The sequence below is a fragment of the Talpa europaea genome (assembly GCF_964194135.1).
Source record: "Talpa europaea genome assembly, chromosome: 1".
Classification (NCBI taxonomy): domain Eukaryota; kingdom Metazoa; phylum Chordata; class Mammalia; order Eulipotyphla; family Talpidae; genus Talpa; species Talpa europaea.
Genome location: NC_140073.1, coordinates 1,298,320 through 1,317,384, shown reverse-complemented (window position 1 = coordinate 1,317,384; position 19,065 = coordinate 1,298,320). Strand labels below are relative to the sequence as shown.

General features: G+C 67.2%; 3 protein-coding genes across 3 annotated transcripts; all 3 read left to right on the top strand.

The window, feature by feature from the left end:
* Nucleotides 1-5,697: 5,697 nt before the first annotated feature.
* Nucleotides 5,698-6,771, top strand: LOC311181892 (mas-related G-protein coupled receptor member X1-like; the record flags this gene model as incomplete). Its single annotated transcript, XM_084250352.1, has 1 exon — nucleotides 5,698-6,771. One exon carries the CDS (start codon nucleotides 5,698-5,700, stop codon nucleotides 6,769-6,771), a length of 1,074 nt encoding a protein of 357 aa, XP_084106478.1.
* A 7,986-nt stretch (nucleotides 6,772-14,757) lies between these two features.
* Nucleotides 14,758-15,764, top strand: LOC311181882 (mas-related G-protein coupled receptor member X1-like; the record flags this gene model as incomplete). Its single annotated transcript, XM_084250340.1, has 1 exon — nucleotides 14,758-15,764. The coding sequence occupies exon 1, from the start codon at nucleotides 14,775-14,777 to the stop codon at nucleotides 15,762-15,764; it is 990 nt and encodes a 329-aa protein (XP_084106466.1). The 5' UTR covers nucleotides 14,758-14,774.
* Nucleotides 15,765-17,793: 2,029 nt separating this feature from the next.
* Nucleotides 17,794-18,798, top strand: LOC311181874 (mas-related G-protein coupled receptor member X1-like; the record flags this gene model as incomplete). The annotated part of the gene is made up of 1 exon (XM_084250328.1): nucleotides 17,794-18,798. One exon carries the CDS (start codon nucleotides 17,794-17,796, stop codon nucleotides 18,796-18,798), a length of 1,005 nt encoding a protein of 334 aa, XP_084106454.1.
* Nucleotides 18,799-19,065: the final 267 nt, after the last annotated feature.

Here is a 19,065-nt window from a genome sequence, read left to right as displayed (position 1 = left end):
AAAAGCAACTTCACTCCACATTCTCCAGCGCCACCCGGTCCAGACCCCCACGCTAAGAGATTCCCCTCATCCCCACGGGGCGCCCCTTCTCTGACCTCGGTGGGGGTCGGTGACCCCCGCCTGGGGGCGCAAATAAAGTTTCTGCCGATTAGACACTGTGGCCTGGCTCTCCTCTCCTGGGCCGCGCCCTCCTCTCAGCCTCCCCGCCCGCACCTGACCTCGCCCCTTGGCGGCACGAGGGTTCCCGGAGGAGACACGCACGCGGTCAGGCCGCGCAGGGCAGAGCGGAGCGGGGTGTCTCCAGGGAGGGGCCACACGGCGCGGACGGGCCCTCCTGGCGCTCTCGGGCTGGGGCTCCGCGGGCTCCGCCCTCACCCTTGGCCACGCCGGGACCACGCGGTCATCAGGACGGCTGAGCAGCTGAGCGGCTGTTCTTGGTCCCGGAACGTCCCCTCTCAGGCTCAGACCGGGCTGGGAACACTCCCGTCCGGGGGGGACGTGCGAGGGAGTGTTGTAGAGCAGCCCCAATACAAAGCGGGGTGCCTGACTGTGGGGCCTCACCGTCCGCTCAAAAGGACTTACCCGTGCTCCACTGCAGGCGCTCGCGAAGGTTCATGAAGGTGTATTGACAAGGGCAGGGGAAATGAAATGCACAGCTCAGGGAGAAAAGCGGGAGACAACGTTTTAAGTGCGTCCGCCCCGATCCGCCGCTCAGGAATCCCAAAATGAGAGCTGCCGCGAACAGGAGCCGTGAAGCCAGGAGGCGAGCGACAGAGCGAGAGACCCCAAGGCCCGCGTGTCTGGTTTTTATACCCAGCCTGGCTGCCCAACTCCACCCCCAGGTCCCAGCCACCTCCCTTTGGTGGTGACGGGATGTGTCTCTCCCAGTGTCCTGATGGCTTTGGTCTGGAGTGGGGGTGGGGCCCACAAAGCCTGCCTGGGATTAGCTCGGGGCATCCCTTCCCCCTAACAGGAGGATCGTCCCTGGGCCCCTGCCGGCTGTGGGGACGACCAAGCCCCGCTCCTCTTGTTCGTCACAGATCCATGAACGAAACTTGGGTTACAGGAGAAACGCGGTGAATTTGCTCTGCGTCTCCTTCCTGACGTAGACGAGACGTCGACGCCATCGCGGCTGCGCCGGGATCCTGGATCAGGAGGGAACGGAGCCGCCCTCGGGCCTCACGTGACCTCATGGGCCCATCCAGCCGCAGCTGAGCCCGCAGAGCCCTGGGAGTGACGCGGGGTGTGCGGTGGGGCCGGAGCGAGCGGCCCCACCTGTGTGGCTGGCGAGGCGGTGGGAGGACGGGGGCCCGAGGGGCGTGAGCACAGGACTTGGCGCCCTGCTGGTCGGGCCGTGCCCTCCCGCCCCCACTATCCTGACCAGCCACGGACAGGGGCCCTTTGTGGTTCAGCCAACGTGGACGCCCGTGGCCCGGCAGCGGCCCAGTCCTGGGAGAAGCAGCATCAGCACCATCGGGAGCCGCTGTCCCCTGGCAAAGGGACCCACCAGATGCGGAGGCTCCAGACAGACAGGGCAGATTTCAGGACCCCTGTTCCTCAGCATCACGGCCGCAGGGGACCACACCTGCCAGGGGCTGACAGGGTCCAGCAAGTGGACACAGACCTCGCCCTGCTCCTCCCCAGGGCAACTCCCTGGAGTCCCTGAGGGCTCGCGGCTGAGTGCTGGGCGAGGCCGCCGTCCTCTCCCTCATGTTCTGCCTCAGGCTCCATTAGACGCATCCCTGATGCTCCCTCCCGGGAGGGGCAGTAATGGGCTGGTACGGGGCGGGCGCCTCTCCGCAGGGAGACGATTCTGGAAACACGGCCGCCCCCGCAACTCCTAAAACCCGAACAGGTCTTGGTTCAGGGGTTGTGCATCGGCTCCCGCGGGGTCTCCTGAGAGGCGCCAGAGGGGGATTCAGGCTGGTCTGGGGTGAGGTGTCAGGGTCTCCGGGGGAGTGTGACGGGGGATTCGTGCGTCATGTTGGTATTTGCAGGAATTGTGCTTGATTCTCCTCATTTCCACTCATGATCGCGTGAAAGGAGGAGACTGTTAAAAGGAAAGGAAATGGAAATAAAATCTAACCAAGCCCAGAGCCCGTGACGTGACGATGCATGAAGCTGGCAGACGCACCCCGGGCGCCCCGGGCCGAGGCCCCTCGGGCTGAGCGGCAGCAAGGGGGGCCTTGAACATGGCGGGAACGTCCTCAGAGGTCCAGGCCGCAGCCGCCCTGTGCCGCCGTGGGGTCGCAGCGCAGCTCTGGGGGCGCAGCACAGCTCTGCTCTCCGCTCTCCGGCCGCGGCGTTCCCGTCCCCCCGCGCAGCGCAGGACGTAAGTTGCCCCGGAGCCTCCGGGCGACCCGGGCCTTTATCTTTCCTCGCGCCCCCCACGGACACTCGGGTGCAGAAATCCTTCCTGCTGTGCGTCGTCCTGGTCTCCCCGTCCCGGCCTCGAAGCTTCTCTCTTTCCAAACTCTTCCTTTTCTCGCCGAGAAATAATAATTGAAATTCATCCTTTATTCACCTGCTCTTGATCTCTCATGTCACACGGCAGCGACGATGGCGACGTCCCCGCTGCCACGATGGACAGTCCTGGGTCTCACCTGTACCGCCCAGGGTCCCGCCCCCCCGTACCCCAGAACCTCCCCGAAACACGGCCCCCGTCGTCTGATCCCCGGGGTCTTCCCGCTGAGGGGCGTCTGCTCCTCTGTCCCGATGCCGGCCCCGCGCGGGCACGACCGTCAGCGGCTCTCTCTGTCTGCGTCCCCAACGGCGCTGCTCTCCCTCCCGGGGGTCCCTCCCCGTGGGCACCTGGGCAGGGGCGCCTTCTCCCGGCCGAGCCGTGCTCCCGGGGTTGTGGCCCGCACCCCGACCTGGGAAGGCCCGCGGGCCGAGCCGTGGCTGAGCCAGAGGGCCGGGCCGGAGACAGGCGTCGCCCCAGCAGCGTGCCCAGCTGTCCGGAGTGTCAGGACAGGGTCCCCAGGCGACAGGGCGGACCTGGGAGAAACGGGCACTGGTGGGGGCTGGGTAGGAGCAGCCCCCTGGGCCTCACGTCCCCTCATGCTCCCCTCATTTCCCCACTGCAAAGCGCTGAGGGGTCGGGGGCTCCCCGGGAACACAGGCGGGAGAGGCGCTCTCTGCCCTCGGCTACAGGTGTGTCCCGGAGGAGGGGGCGGCCGGCCCAGGGGCCCCCACTCTGCTGAGCGTCCAGGTCTGTCCTGCCCGGCTCCTCACTGACCATCAGGCCGCCGGCTCCTTCCCGGCGGGGCAGGCATGGGCCACCGCGGGGCGGGCGCCACTCTCGGGGGGACACCGTCCTGGAAACACTGGTCCCTCCCGCTGCTCTGAGCCCCGGGTCGGGGATGCTCCGCGCTCAGCTCCTGCGCCTCCGCGGCCTCCGGTGAGACTCGAGGGGCTCCGGGCGTGGGGTGTCTGCCCCGCGGCTCAGGTGCCCGCAGCGCTCTTCAGGGTGACGCGTGATTCGCTGCCCACTGTGGGGACCCAGGAACTCCGGGCGCTCGGCACATGCAGGGGCCTCGCTGCCCTCGCCCTCGCCTCGGCCCGCGGGAGAATGTTCTCGGCCCCTCCTGGAACTCAGGCCTCTCCGGGGTCCGGGCCCCCCCCCCCGGGGACACGTTTCCCTGCTCCAGCCCACGTGGGGCCACGGAGGCCCGAGAGAGGAGCGGGCGCCTGGGGCGGGTCCGGCGGCTTCCCTCGCCCCCGCCACGCTAAGTCACCCGCCCGATGGACAGCCCGGTCAGCTCCCCGGGTGGAGACGGCCAGGAGTGGGCAGAGGTTTCCCAGCTCGGGGGGGCCGTGCCCACGCGGGGAAGTGGCTGCAAGACTTGAGTGCAGACGCCATCCCGGCACCTGAGGCCGCGCTGCGGGTTTCATGCAATTACGGCCAGGGGGAGGGCGCGTCCCCTGAGAAGCTTCCAGAAAAGACCAGGACTGCACAGCTCAGCTCCCAGGGGCCCGGGGGCTCCCACAGAGACATGTGACAAGGAGCATAAGAGCAGGAGGTCCCTGCCCCGCCCAAAGCCGGGTCCTCAGCCCGCAGGCAGCACCGACCCGGGGAGCAGCTGGAGGCCCCTCCGAGCCCACGGTGGACTCAGCCCGCGACCCGCCAGCCCCGGAGACGCCCCAGGCCCCGCCTCAGGGTGCCGGATCTGAGGCGACCAGGTGAGAGGCCATGGCCGTGTCCCCTCTGCTCTGACCTGACCGGCCCCTCTTTCCCGAAGGCCCCCCATCCTCACTCTGCAGGCTGGGTCTGAGGGTGTCCTTTCCTCTAGCCCCGCTGCTGTGGCTGCTCCAGGGCCCGGGAGGAGGGTTGCCCCTAGACATGGACAGGAGGGCTCTGGGGACAGGAGCAGTGAACCCGCATCCTCTGAGGGTCTTGGAGACCCCAAGGGCTCCCCGTCAGCACTGGACTCCAGCACTTTCTCTCCCCCTTGGCTTCTTACCCGTCCTGAGAGCAACCCGTGGACACAGAGGTGGGCTGGGAAGGGGTTAACTTGGGGTGTCCCAGTGGCTTCCCCAGAAAGGAGATGACATATGTCAGGTCGCTGTGAGGGGAACAAGGAGGCGTGGAGACAGGGTTCGGGGAACCCCAGAGGCCCCCCAGAGGTGACGCAGGCCAGGGGGCATCTGGGACAAGGTGGGCTCAAGGTGAGGCTGAGGTCATTTGCAGGGCGAGTGCCCAGGACAGATGCTGGACTCGAGCTCGTGCCCCCTGAGCTGATGCTCGGACACGGAGCCGAGTCGGGTGGGATTCGTGCCCCCAAACAGCCTCACCCCAGATCCCTCGTCCAGCCTCCCAGAGGGACGGTGTCACCCGGACCCCCTCCGGGCCCAGGCGGCTGCGCGGGTGCCAGTGCTCGTGGGGCTGAGGCACGTCAGAATCAATGGAGTATTAACAGGCAGTGTTTTTCCGAGACGCTGCCGGCAAAGGACCCAACAGTGGCCGTTCGGAGCGGCCCCCTCGGCTAGCAAGGCTGGCGTCACCGGGACCCGACGCCGGCCGGGGACACCGGGCGCTTCCATGCATTCAGAGATGAGGCTGGGGATGCGTGAGTGTGTGAGCGTGTGGGTGTGAATGCGTGAGTGTGTGAGTGTGAGTGTGTGAGTGTGTGAGTGTGAGTGTGTGGGTGTGCGTGTGTGGGTGTGCCTGTGCACCTGAGCCTGGTGTGCTGAGACCCCTGGTGTGAACACCCCACACTGGTCTCACGACAGCAACACACTCAGGCTTTTGTCGCTGTGCTGAGACAGATGTCACCGTGTCCGCAGCTCTCACGGTGTTTAATGCGCTGTCCCTTGTCACCTGCTGTCACGCCCACAGGACCCTGCAGGGCAGAGGCGTGTGGAGGAGCCGAGCCGAGGGAGACCTGACCCCGGGACCGCGGGACCCAGCCTGGGGGGCCAGTGAGAGGCGCCGGCCCAGGCTCTGTCCGGCCCTGGGGAGACGGGGCAGGACCTCTCGGGGGTCAGGAGAGACTGGACCCTGGTCGGGACGGTCCAGCTTCAGTGGCTGTGGCTTGGTGGACGGCAGGTCCTGGGGTCCCCCATTGGCTCCCCTGGTCCTGGCCCGAGTGTCGTGGGGGGTCTGCTGCTGGAGTCGGGGCAGAGACGCCCCCCGGACCTCAGAGGCCCTGCCCCTCCCTCTCTCCGTCCACAGGGTGAGCCTGCCCAGGGCCAGCGATGGCGGCTGAGCCCTCTGACCCCAGCCTGGGGGTCCCTCCCACCCCGGGGACCTGGTCACCAGGCTCAGTTGATGGGTCTGGGTTTCAGCCAACGGGAAAATACAAAAAGGTGCCTGTAGCCTTTGCGATACTCCCTTTGCCAGAGACAGTAAATTCTGAAAACGAAACGGTGAACGGCACCCGCGTGGAGATTTTGCCGTTCATTGCCCTTCAATACAACGCGGTCTCCCTGCCGACCCTCCCGGTGGGCCTGTGCGGCCTGGCGGGGGACGGGGCCGTCATCTGGCTGCTGGGCTTCTGCGGGAAGAGGACCCCCTTCTCCGTCTACATCCTCCACCTGGCCTGCGCCGACGCCGCCTTCCTCGCGGGTCTGTGCGCGCAGCTCTCGCTTTTCCTGGCGGGTTGCCACGAGCGCCTGCTGGACCCCCTGCTGAGGGGGGTGCTCGTCCCTTCCTACCTGGCCGGGCTGAGCCTGCTGGTGGCCGTCAGCGCCGAGCGCTGCGTCTCCGTGCTCTGGCCCCTCTGGCACCGGTGCCGCCGGCCCGCCCGCCTCTCCCCCATGGTGTGCGGCCTCATCTGGGCGCTGTCCCTGGGCCTGGGGGTCCTGGGGGTCCTGTGTGACGACGACGTTGGGTTCTCATGTAGGGAGATCTCGCTCATCTGTTACGGGGCGTCGGCCGTCACCTTCCTGGGGCTGTGCGCGTCGGGCCTGACGCTGCTCGTCCGCGTCCAGTGCGGCCCCTGGAGGCGCCGGCCCACCCGGCTCTACGTGACCCTCCTGCTCAGCGTCCTGGCCTTCCTGCTGCTCGGGCTGCCCTACGGAGTGGTCTACATGATCCACGCCCTCTCCCCATCCATGCCCTACGGTTACATCCTGCTGCCCGTCTGCCACCTCCTCTCCGCCCTGAACTGCCTGGTGAACCCCGTCATTTACTTCTTCGTGGGGAGCCACGGGCGGCGCAAGGGCAGGGCCCCCCTCCGAGACGTGCTCCAGAGGGCGCTGAGGGATGAGGAGGAGGGGACTGAGCAGAGCAGCCCCTCCGTCTCCAGAGAAACCGAGGTGTCCCCCTGACCCCAAGATCTTGTCTGTGGACGTACAGTGTTTAGAGATCTGTCATCTGGGCATTTTGCAAAAATTCTTGGGGAGAATAAAACTCGGGTGTATGGGCCTCCCTGGCGACACAAGGGGTTAAGCACAACACTGTGAAGCAATCCGCGGCCTCTGCAGCACGAGTTTGATCCCCGGCCGGCCAGAGAAACCACAGGGGGCAGCAGACTCTCCTGTCTCCCCGCTGCTCCCCTCTGCAGTGTGTTTCAGTCCTTCTGCCTGCTCTGCTCCCCGCTCTGTCTCCGGTGAGTCCTCTCACCCTCCCGCGCTTCTGACTGTGCCCAGTGCCTGTATGAATAAATAAATAAATCTTTAAAAAAAAAAATGAGTAAAACTTCTCATCCGTCTCTGAAGTAGACTGCTCCCAGGGTCATTTCTTTAAGCCCCATCGATCTTCCTTCTAGAAGCTTCCTCCCGCCTGTTATCTGACTATCTCGCAGGTCCTGGTCTGCTCAGACGGGTCTCTCGGCGCCTGGCACGGGCCTCAGCCCCGCGTCCCTCTGTCTGTCCGTCTGCCTGCTGTGTCCACTGGGCCCTGGTGAGTGGACTCAGGGACCTGCTCTGGCCCTGTGCCCGCCTGCGCCTGCTCTCGCGTCACCGCTCCTCGGGGGCCGGGCTTGGTGCTCAGCGAGCGGACGTGGGCCTGCTTCGCGGGCGTCTGCTCCTTTCCAGCAAGTGAAGCGTTTCCTTAGCTCCCGGGGTAAAACGTCTCTGCTCCTGGAGTGCGCGTGTGAGCGGGTGTGTGCAGGTGTGTGCGGGGGTGTGGAGGCGTGTGTGGGTGTGCACGGCGGGTGTGCCCGGGTGTGCACAGCACCGGGCCTGCATCACTGTCCAGAGGTCGGTGCCAAGCCAACCCCATGCAGGGACTGGATTCTGCCGACGGCTGTTCCCCCGGCCCCGTCATCTGTGTGACCCCAACTCTGCGGCACTGTCAGTGTTAAGACACGTGTTCGTGAGCATCTCCAGCACCGGCGGCTGCTCTGGCGGCTCTGCCTGGGCCCCACCGGCCTTCAATCGAGCGGGCTAGGCCCCAGGCCTGTGCTGCGTGCCCCCCCCCAGGACCCAGCCTGCCCTCAGGCAAGACCCCAACACCCACGGCAAGGGGTTTACTACCTGCGAGACCTAGAATTTCCCCAGGGAGCTGGTGGAGAGGGGCAGGCCCAGGCATGGGGTTCCTCTTTTTGGGGGTAGGATGGAGCTTTGTGGGCTGACTGTTTATTGGTGAATTTCAAACCCAAGCGGGTGAATTTAAGGTGGGGGAATGAAGGGGGAGGGAGAGCAGGGGGCGGGAGGAGGGAGAGCCCAGCGAGGAGCACCTGCTGCAGGTGTTGGCAGGCCGGCCGGGGCTGGCGGCTCTCGTCCGGGCACAGGCGAGCTGGCAGAAGGAGCGCTCTCGGGAGTGGTTGCCGGGACCCCAAAGGTGAAGGGCCCTGGCCACAGAGGGGAAGGTCCCCATGCAGCCCTGCTGTCCCTCCCGTGGCGCGGAGGCCCCGACGGGTGCCGATAAGGGCAGGTCTGTGGAGACACCAGAGACCGGCTGAGACCAGCGGGGGCAGGGACTCGCAGGATCCGTGCCGCGGAGTTGGGGGGGCACAGGGGAAGTCTGATGGGTCCCCCGTCGGCAGTTTAAACCCTGCCGATGTCCCTGGGGCCCTGAGGGCGGAGAGCCGCAGGCACATCCGAGCACGCACGCTGGTCCGGAAAAGCCCGGGTTCTGCGAGACCCGAGGGAAGACAAGAGCCGCCTCTGAGCCGTCCCCGGTGGGCCCACGGGTCAGATGGGCCAGTGACAGGTGGAGAAGGGACGCCAGACCCCAGGCGAGGAGGCGGCTGGCACTCGCCCTCCCGTCTCCTGCGCAGACCACACCCGTGTCCCAGCACGCACCCTCTCGGACCCCGGCTGCGTCCAGCGGTGGCGGCCACGGCCTTCCGATCCGCTTGGCCTCATCCAGAGCCACAGTGTCAGCCCTGGTCGCCCAGCTGTCCCCTCCGAAAGCCCCCACCGCTGCTGGTTTGGGTCAATTTCGTCTCCTCGAGGACCCCCGGTGACCCGAGGTTTGTGGACCTGGCAGGAAGCGCCCTCCTGCCTTTCCTGGTGGGGTGCAGCACCCCAGCCGTCAAGGGGATGGTCCGGCGCCCAGGCTTTGCTGCTGCGGGGCGGGCGTCTTCCTGAACTCACGCCAGGAACCGGCAGGAGAGAAGGCGCCCGGCTGGTGTGAGTTCTGCTTCTGCGGGCACCGGCAGGAAGAAAGGCGAGCGCCCCACTGGTGGGCCCACAGAGTGGGTTTCTGCCAGATGACTGCTGCCCCGACGGAGGACGCCTTCCCCCGCAGAGGAAAAAGGAAAATGCAGCCACATTCACCTGAGCATGCAGGACGGTGGCGCCCCCGCCCCGGGTCCACCCAGGCCCCCGATGGATGCTTGTCTGGCTTGAATCCAGTTTCCCCATTAAACAGAATCCACGTCACCCCTCGCTTCTCAGGCTCGTCATCCAGCTCAGAGCCATGATTGAAGCGTCCCTGCGAAACGTCTCTCCATGAACTGCTCTGGGGGGAGGCGACCTTTCCAGAACAAGCAGAAGCAGGCGCGTGGCCCGAAGGTCCAAGTGCTTCGTTGTTTGTGACTGAGGGTCTGACTGGGGCTCATTCAAGGGGGTTGACAGGGAATTTGGTTGCAGCGTCTCAAGATCACGGCCAACAAGGTCACGCCCCTGCGAGGAGCCGGCTTCGCTCCACGGCTCTTTCTTCTGAGGAGAGAGACTGACTCTGAGGAGACACTCAGGGGGCCTCTGAGATCCCCCATTGTCCTTGGGTCAAGAGACTTCTTTCCTCAGATACTTGTATGAAGGCGCCCACTTCAGGTGGGTGACCGCCCCCCGGCACCTGCAGGCCTCAGCGTGGCCCGCCGACCCCACCTTGCTCTGCCGGCTCTCCCTCCACAGAGGCGTTACTGAAGTGTGGGTCAGCAGACGTCGACGGCCTGCCCGGCCCAGCTTGGTTCCGGCAGCCCGGCCCCCGTCAAGGTCCACTCAGCCCGATCAGTCACCCGCCCGAGAGGAACGCACGACCCCAGGCCCTACAGGCTGCTTTCAAATTCGGCGGGAGCAGGAAGCCGGATGGCCCCGGACATTGGGCCCGTCACGAGGCAGGGCCGGGACCCCCGGGGGCCGTTGCCTGATGTGGCCTCACGCCCCAGACACTGACCGGCGGACGCTGGGGGATAAGACGGGAGCGTGGCCGGGAGTCGGGCCTGGGTCCCATCCCACCACCGGCCGTCGGGCAGATGAGGAACAGCCGGTCCGCGGGCTCGTGTCCCCCGCAGCCCTGCTGCCGGAGCACAGTTGCGGATCCCCCCATCTATCTCCTGGGCCCGGCCCGCGCCCCCGCCGCCGCGCGCTCATGCGTCCATGAGAAGGCCAGAGTGCGCGTTCGGCAGGTCCGCCCTGGGCCGCCGTCAGGGCTCCGGGTCTCTGTCGGGCTGCGCTGCCGAGGCCGCGGTCACGGGTCCCTGCAGGAGTCCGTCAGGATCGGCCACAGGAGGAAGCGACTTGAAGGGCACGCTGCCGTGGCGCCTCTGCAGTCAAGAAGGGCTGGCAGGCGCACGTGGTCTCCCTCCCGCGCGGGGCCTGCTGTCCCGCCAGCGCCCCCCTGTGCCGCCGCGGACGGTCCTTTCCAAACACACGACAATCTTTTTCTCTTTCCCGGTGAAGCCACGAGCCGGCGGATGACCGCCCCGCGCGTCCTGTTCACTGTCCTCTTCGGGCCCAGCCGTCCCCCCACCCCGGCCCACGCCGTGGTCAGGGCCTCACCTCCTCTTAGGGGGTTAGCTCTTACAAACACTTTGCTTTGCTGAACCGTCCACTGAGTAATGCCAGCGCCCTCCCTTGTCTCCCTGAAACTGCGGCTCTGCCCTGCCCCCCACCCTGCCACGAGGGCGTCTCCTCTCCCCGGGTCTGCACCCCTCCTTCCGCCCGGCCCTGGGCCCCTGACCCGCCGTCTGCCCTGCCCTGGACCCCATGCAGGACCCCGGGGGCCAGGCTGTGGCCTGGGGAGGCTCCTGCCATGTCAATGTCGGGGTGGGGGACGGGTCGTGGGGGACACTCGAGTCTCTCTCTGAATCCTGACGCGTGCACAGGCCTGCAGCTGCCAGTTCCCTTTTCTTGGCCCCTTATCAGGCCGCTGGTTCCCCCGCCCCGACCACAGCCACAGTGTCTCACTTCCCCGAAGCTCCGACCCCCTTCCGGGCCGCGGGCCCGTCTCTGCCCGTGCCCTGCGGGTTTTATTTTAAAATAATTGCATGTAGGGAGCAAAAGTCAGTTCTTTGGGTCAAGGAGGCAGATGAATTGAGCTCCCCGCGTTTGCGCCGAATCTCTAGTCTTCCTGGGAACAGGCTCCCCTGGCTTCCCTCCCTCTTGCCCAGGACGCCGGGCCCAGGGCCGCCTCGGACGGACGAGGAGGACGCGGTGCTCTCGGCTCCAACCCCCAGAGGTGACCAGGCCCCCGGTCTCATCTGCCATCCCCAGGGACAGCCGCCCGGTGGGGCTGGTTCCCAGTGACAGACGCGGTCTGGGGGTGGCCCTCCAGCTGGCACACGCCCTGCCCTCTGGGCGGGGCAGGTTAAGATGCGGGTCCCTGGAACCCTCTGTCTGGACTCGCTCGGGGCCTCAGCTTAGGCTCAGACTCCTTCAGCGGCTTCTGTTCCTGGTGGCAAAGCCCGTCCCGAGTCTGCACATCCTCTCTGTGAGGGGCAGCCCCACCTCAGTGGCCCGGGCGGCAGGGCCTCCATCGGGAAGCCTCGGGCTCCGGGCAGCGGCCTGGACCTGGGGCAGGAGCAGAGCGGCAGCCGGGAGGCCGCGGGGCCCTACTTGGCAGGACCTGGGAAACACTCGAGGCAGAGGGGCTAGTGGGGGGCGGCTGCAGGGGTGGCGGGGCTCATGCCGGGGGCTGTGGGGGAGGAGGGAGCACGCTCAGGAATGGGGACGCTCAGGGGGAGCACACCCAGGGGAGCAGTCCCAGACGGAGAATCTCAGAACGGGGCCCTCAGGAGGAGCACACTCGAAGGCTGGGGTCACAGGTCCCCTCAGGAGAGGGGGTGTGAGCAGTGCTTGGCAAGACTGGGTGTGCTCTAGAAGGCAGGGGCGTGGTGTGATCGGGTTCCACATCAGGAAAGCCAGGGTGCAGGACGGGGCCCCGAGCAGAGAGAACAGTGCCCTGACCTTGCACGCGGGCAACGGCTGCTGGAGAGCAGGACTGGCGGCCCGGCCGGACCTCTCAGGGACCATCGCTGGGATGGCCAGTCGTGCCCCCAGGTCCCCGGGATGAGGCTTCCTAGGGGGAAGGCCGGGCAGCGTGCACAGGGCAGCAGGCCCACCCGCAGCTGGGGTGGCCTGTGGCCAGGACTCCGAGGCCACGCTGGCCGCCTGTGCGTGTTCTCACTCCACGGGCTCCTTTCTCTGTCCCACACCACAGGGCAGAGGGCGTAGGGGGCCTCCAGCCCCAGGTAGGTAGGCAGGGGGGCTGGGCAGGCTGCCACAGGGGATGGTCCCCGGCGGGCAGCACCGGCCTCCCTGCTCAACCCTGGAGGGCACCCCGTGCGGCCACCCCCAGGGAGCACAGGGGCCCCCAGCGCTTCCCCACCCCAGTCACCTCCCAGCCTGCTCGCGGGGGGTGAGGGGCTGAACTGTGTCCCCCAGTCATCGCTCTAGCCCTGACCCAGCTCCGCGCGCCTGCGTCTGGGACATGGTCTTCAGAGGTGAAAGGAGGTCCCGGGGGGCCTGATCCGGGGTGACCTCTGGCCGGGTCCTGTGGGAAGGGCTCAGGACACAGGGACCAGGGCCAGGAAACCACCACAGTATGGCCGGGACTCCCAGGCCAGGGCCAGGGCAGGGCCTGGTGCCGGGGGACAGGGACGGCGGGACTTGGGGAACCCCCGGTCTGCGCCTCCTCCGGGACCCCCCTTCTTGCGCAGACAGAACAGGAAGCCCCGGGCACAGGAAGCGGCTGCCGCCCTTGGGCTCAGTGGCCCTGCCCGCGGGTCTGCAGCTCGGCTGGGCTCGCGCGGCTGCCCGGGGCGAGGTCCGAGGGCGGCGCCGAGAGCAGAGTGACCACCTCCCCTGGCCGGGCCTCGCGCGGGGACGCGGCCCAGAACCACGGGGGCAGCGGCCCCGAGACGACGGCGGCAGGCAGACCCGGTGGCTGGGGGCTCGGGGGCAGCGCACGGCCAGGCCTCTCTGTTCCTCAAAGGGTTGGTTCTTTCCTCCAGGATCCGCTGGTTTCCTCTGTGTCTTTTTTTTTTTTTTCTGAGGCGGCTGCTTCAGGACGCGGCGTGATTGAGGGAGAGGCTCCCGCCTCTTCAGGACTGGCCTGCCCCACAGCCCCATCGCCCTGGAAGCCACCTCGCGGGTACGTGTGGGGACGGAGGGCAGGAGCCGGCGGTCCCAGCCCAGGCCTGGTCCCGGGGGCCGTGGGGGGTGACGGGTCCTGGCTGCTCAGCCTCCCGACCCCTGTTCTCTGCCTGGATGGGCGGGAGGAGGCAGGCGGCCCCGTGGGAACCCCTCCCCGCCATGGACACCCCGACCCAGGAGCCAGGAGGGATGAGGGAGGGCAGGGGGCTCAGCCTCAGACCCGGGCCCTGCCCCGACACACCCGCCCCCGAGGGTCCCTGTCCTCCCCGTGTCTGGGGCTCTGACCCGGGCCCCGCTGGCCCCCAGGGACGCCCGCCCGGTGGCCATTCCTGCAGGGGAGCTGCGCAGCCAGCAAGGCCTGAGGCCACAGCAGCCCCCCAGAGCCCACAGCCCCCCATGGGCCCCAGTTAGCCACTGTCTCTGCCCCCATCGGATGACACATAGGGTGGGGCCCCGCCCTGCTCCCTGAGAATTCTCAGACCCCAACCCTCAGCCTGCGGAGCCCCGAAGAAGCTGCAGACCCAACATTCGCCCGACGCCCCACACCAGCTGGTGCCGCCCTGTAGGCCCTGTGACCCGACGACCCCTGAGAACTGCGAGTGACTCTGCTCAGGGACCGTCCCCTGTGCTGGACACGGGTCTGTGCGACTCCCCGGGCCGCCCCGCACGGGCCAGGCACAGGCAACAGGAGACGCCCCGGCTCCTCTCCCCACGGGCTAGGGCAGAGCCTGCTGCCCTGGGGTCTTCTATGGCAGTGCCCTTTATGCAGTCTTCATGGCATGTGCCTGCGTGTGCAGGGCGGTGAGCATGGGAGTGTGCATGGGTATGTACGGGCGTCTGTGCCTGGGTGTGCAGGGGTGTGTGTCTATGGGTGTGCACACAAGTGCAAGTGTGTGTTCCTGGTGGTGCATGGGGGTGTGCTGCGGTGTGGGGATGCGTGTGCATGGGTGCATGTGTGTGCACGAGCGTGTATTATGGAGGGTGTGTGTGCGTGTGCACGGGTTGTGTGGGAGTGTGTGGAGCCACTGGGCTGGAAGCAGCGCGGAGGGTGGCCTCACCACGCTGTGCCCGAGCATGAGCGTAACTGAAGGCGAGAGTCGTGATTGCGTCGTGACGTGTCCTGCTCACACAACGGTGGTGGAGCCCACGTTTATTTGAAAACCTGCCCTTTTCTGGTGTCCACAATAGAATAAAAAATCTGCAGTTCACTCAAGAGAAGAGGCGTGTGGAGGAGCCGAGCCGAGGGAGACCTGACCCCGGGACCGCGGGACCCAGCCTGGTGCAGCCGGTGAGAGGCGCCGCCCAGGCTCTGTCCGGGCCCTGAGGAGACGGGGCAGGACCTCTTGGGGGTTCAGGAGAGACTGGACCCTGGTCGGGATGTCCCAGCTCCCGGGGCTGCGTCTCGGTGGACGGCAGGTCTGGGGTCCCCCATGCGCTCCCCTGGTCCTGGCCCGAGTGTCGTGGGGGGTCTGCAGCTGGAGTCGGGGCAGAGACGCCCCCTGACCTCAGAGGCACTGGCCCCTGCCCCCTCTCTGTCCACAGGGTGAGCCTGCCCAGGGCCAGCGATGGAACACACAATCCGCTTCTCCATCAATATCCCAAGCCCAAGGGAGACCCCATCACCACAGAACACAGCTACAAATACGTCGACCAGCAGCTCGTCCTGTGGCGGCGAGGACCTGCCCTTCGTCCACTTCTACAACATTCTCTCCCTGGTGACGGTGCTGGTCAGCGCGTGCGGCGCGGCGGGGAACGGGGCCGTCATCTGGCTGCTGGGCTTCCGCGGGAAGAGGACCCCCTTCTCCGTCTACGTCCTCCACCTGGCCTGCGCCGACGCCGCCTTCCTCCTGAGCAGGAGCGTCCTGCTCACGCTGCTGCTCCTGCGTCTCCACGGACACGTGCTCTGCTGGCTCGTCGACCCGCTCGCCCTCTCCTCGTACCTGGCGGGGCTGGGCCTGCTCGTGGCCATCAGCGCCGAGCGCTGCGTCTCCGTGCTCTGGCCCCTCTGGCACCGGTGCCGCCGGCCCGCCCGCCTCTCCTCCGTGGTGTGCGGCCTCATCTGGGCGCTGTCCCTGTGTGGGGTGATAACATGGCTTTTGTGTGTGCACTTTGTGGGGTTGCCACGGCATAGCTTGCATTTCATCTACTACGTGGCGGTGGCCACCACCTTCCTGCTGCTGTGTGCGTCGGGCCTGACGCTGCTCCTCCGGGCCCCCTGCATCTCCTTGCGCAGACCGCCCACCCGGCTCTACGTGACCGTCCTGCTCAAGGTGCTGGCCTTCCTGCTGCTGGCGCTGCCCTACACTGTGGCCGCCACCGTGTATGTCCTCGCCCCGGCGCTGCCCTATCCAGGCATGCTGTTGCCCATCTTCCGCATCCTCTCAGTCCTGAACAGCCTGGTGAACCCCATCATTTACTTCTTTGTCGGGAGGCACGGGCAGCGGCGGGGCAGGGCCCCCCTCCGAGAGGTGCTCCAGCGGGCGCTGAGGGATGAGGAGGAGGGGGCTGGGCACGGGGGATCCCCCGTCTCCGCAGAAACCACGACGTCCACCTGAACTCAGGCAGGGATGCTCGCTGGGCCCCCAGGCCGGACCTGTGGACACAACACCCCACAGGATGGCAGCCGTGCAGAGTCCACACACCCCCCTCCAGGGCTTCAGTTCCTCAGGAGAAAGGGACCCGGCGTCCGCGCCCCGGCTGGCCCCTGCCGCTGGGGTCTCGTGCTTAGTTGCGCCTGTTCCTTTGCTGCGTTTCTCTTCTTCCCCGGGGGGTGCGACGACCAGAGTCTGCCTTTGTCCTCTGACCCCGCGCACCCCGTCCGCCCCCTGGCAGCCGTGCGCTCCGGGGCAGCAGATTCAGGGAGACTCTGGGCGATTCCAGGTCAGAGGGGGCGGCGACCACGTGGCTACCGCCTGCACCTGCTGACCACACCCGTGGGTGCATCCAGAACCTTCTGTCCACGGGGGAGCCTGGTCCCTGCCGAGCCCACTGGCTGTTGCCGCACGACCGACTGTCCAGCCGGGACCAGCCCTGCGGCACCACAGCAGCTGCTCGGCTCTGGACCGCTCAGGGGGCCCTGATCCTCGCGCCTCGCCCCGGGCTGGCTGAGGCAGCTGCCCCCTTCCCGGGTCAGCCCAGGGGCCCCTCACACAAGCTTTGAGGCGGTGGCCACCAGGAGCAAGTGTCTGCGGTGACCAAGGCCGGGAGACCTGCCCCACGGAGGGTGCTGCGAGTCTTCTTCCCGCCTGGCCCTCTGGGTTTCTTCCCAGACTTCGGGGGAAACTGGCTTCTCTCCACGTGACTCCAGCGTTTGCTGCCCATGGCCTGGGGCAGGACACAGACTTTGGCTGCGGGACATGAGGGTCATCACTGTGGCCCGGGTCCGCCCGGCCCTGGGGCCCGCGGGAGGGGAGAAGACCAGCCAGGAGCACAGGGGAGGACGCACCCACAGGCCGGTGTGGTGAGAGGGGGCGACAGGTGTCCCTGGTGGGGAGAGGAGGTGCTGCCCGGGGCCAGAGCGGGCGTGGTTCTCGGGACTCGGGTCCTGAGATCCTGCTCGCGGCCGTGCGGGCCGTGTCCAGGCACGTCACATCAGGGGGTGAGCCCGCGAGTCTGGAAGCGCCACCACTGTCCTGGCTCCCGCCTGCTGAGGCCGCCCCCAAGTCCCGCCAGGCTCCAGCCCCCCGCACCGTCTGCAGACACGGAGGAGACTCAGCCCCGCCCTGAACCACCAGGACCCCCCGACCTCGCAGACTGGGCCACCTGGGCAGCAAGGATGGGGCTCCGGCGATACCCAGTCCTGGGCGCCCGCGGACGGCCCGTGCTGGGCAGGGGGAGAGCCCAGGCTCGGGACAGGCCGTCTGGTCAGCTCTGCCTCTCGTGGTGAACTGCCACCAGCGCCGAGTTGTAGCCGACTCGCAAAGGAAAGCGGCCTCCCTCTGTGGGGAGGAGCCCCGGTCGGGGGGAGAGCGCTCGACCGCAGCTCAGGGATCAGACAGTGCTGGAATACGTGTGTGTGTGAGTGTGTGGGTGTGTGTGTGTGGGTGTGCGTGTGCACCTGAGCCTGGTGTGCTGAGACCCCTGGTGTGAACACCCCACACTGGTCTCACGACAGCAACACACTCAGGCTTTTGTCGCTGTGCTGAGACAGATGTCACCGTGTCCGCAGCTCTCACGGTGTTTAATGCGCTGTCCCTTGTCACCTGCTGTCACGCCCACAGGACCCTGCAGGGCAGAGGCGTGTGGAGGAGCCGAGCCGAGGGAGACCTGACCCCAGGACCGCGGGACCCAGCCTGGTGCAGCCAGTGAGGGGCGCCGGCCCAGGCTCTGTCCGGGCCCTGGGGAGACGGGGCAGGACCTCTCGGGGGTTCAGGAGAGACTGGACCCTGGTCGGGATGGCCCAGCTCCCGGGGCTGCGTCTCGGTGGACGGCAGGTCTGGGGTCCCCCCCATGCGCTCCCCTGGTCCTGGCCCGAGTGTCGTGGGGGGTCTGCATCTGGAGTCGGGGCAGAGACGCCCCCTGACCTCAGAGGCACTGGCCCCTCCCCCATCTCCGTCCACAGGGAGAGCCTGCCCACGGCCAGCAATGGCGGCTCAGCCCTCAGACCCCAGCCTGGGGGTCCCTCCCACCCTGGGGACCTGGTCACCAGGCTCAGGCCCCTCGTCTTTTTTCAATGACGTGACACAGAATTGCACGGCTCGTGCCAACGAGAACCAGTCCTACTTACATGTCTATCACGCGGTCTCCCTGCTGACCCTCCTGGTGGGCCTGTGCGGCTTGGCGGGGGACGGGGCCGTCATCTGGCTGCTGGGCTTCCGCGGGAAGAGGACCCCCTTCTCCGTCTACGTCCTCCACCTGGCCTGCGCCGACGCCGCCTTCCTCGCGGGTCTGTGCGCGCAGCTCTCGCTTTTCCTGGCGGGTTGCCACGAGCGCCTGCTGGACCCCCTGCTGAGGGGGGTGCTCGTCCCTTCCTACCTGGCGGGGCTGAGCCTGCTGGTGGCCGTCAGCGCCGAGCGCTGCGTCTCCGTCCTCTGGCCCCTCTGGCACCGGTGCCGCCGGCCCGCCCGCCTCTCCCCCGTGGTGTGCGGCCTCATCTGGGCGCTGTCCCTGGGCCTGGGGGTCCTGGGGGTCCTGTGTGACGACGACGTTGGGTTCTCATGTAGGGAGATCTCGCTCATCTATTACGGGGCGTCGGCCGTCACCTTCCTGGGGCTGTGCGCGTCGGGCCTGACGCTGCTCGTCCGCGTCCAGTGCGGCCCCTGGAGGCGCCGGCCCACCCGGCTCTACGTGACCCTCCTGCTCAGCGTCCTGGCCTTCCTGCTGCTCGCGCTGCCGTACACCGTGTGCTCCTTTGTCTTCCAAACGTCATCATTTCCTCTGTATCTTCCCCTGGTACGACCCATCTTACATGTTCTCGTCGTCCTGGACAGCGCGGTGAACCCCATCCTTTACTTCTTTGTCGGGAGGCACGGGCAGCGGCCGGGCAGGGCCCGCCTCCGAGACGTGCTCCAGCGGGCGCTGAGGGATGAGGAGGAGGGGGCTGAACTGAGGGGCTCCCCCATCTCCAGGGAAACCACGGTGTCCACCTGAGCCCCGGGGAGGGGGTCCTCTGTGGGGCCCCAAGGCCTGACCCGTGGCAGGAGTTGTCATTCATAAAGATCTGCGCTCCCGCTGGAGCCCTTCAGCAATTCCTCACGAGAACGAAACTGGTAGATGTTCGCAGATTAAAATATTTCATTGATTTTCCAAAGCCCGCTGGCCTTCGCGCCGTGTTCTTTTCCATCCCTGCATCTTCCACGGGAAGCTTCCTCCCCGGGGTGTCGTCTGACCTCCTCGCCCTCGGCCCCAGGGGAGGCG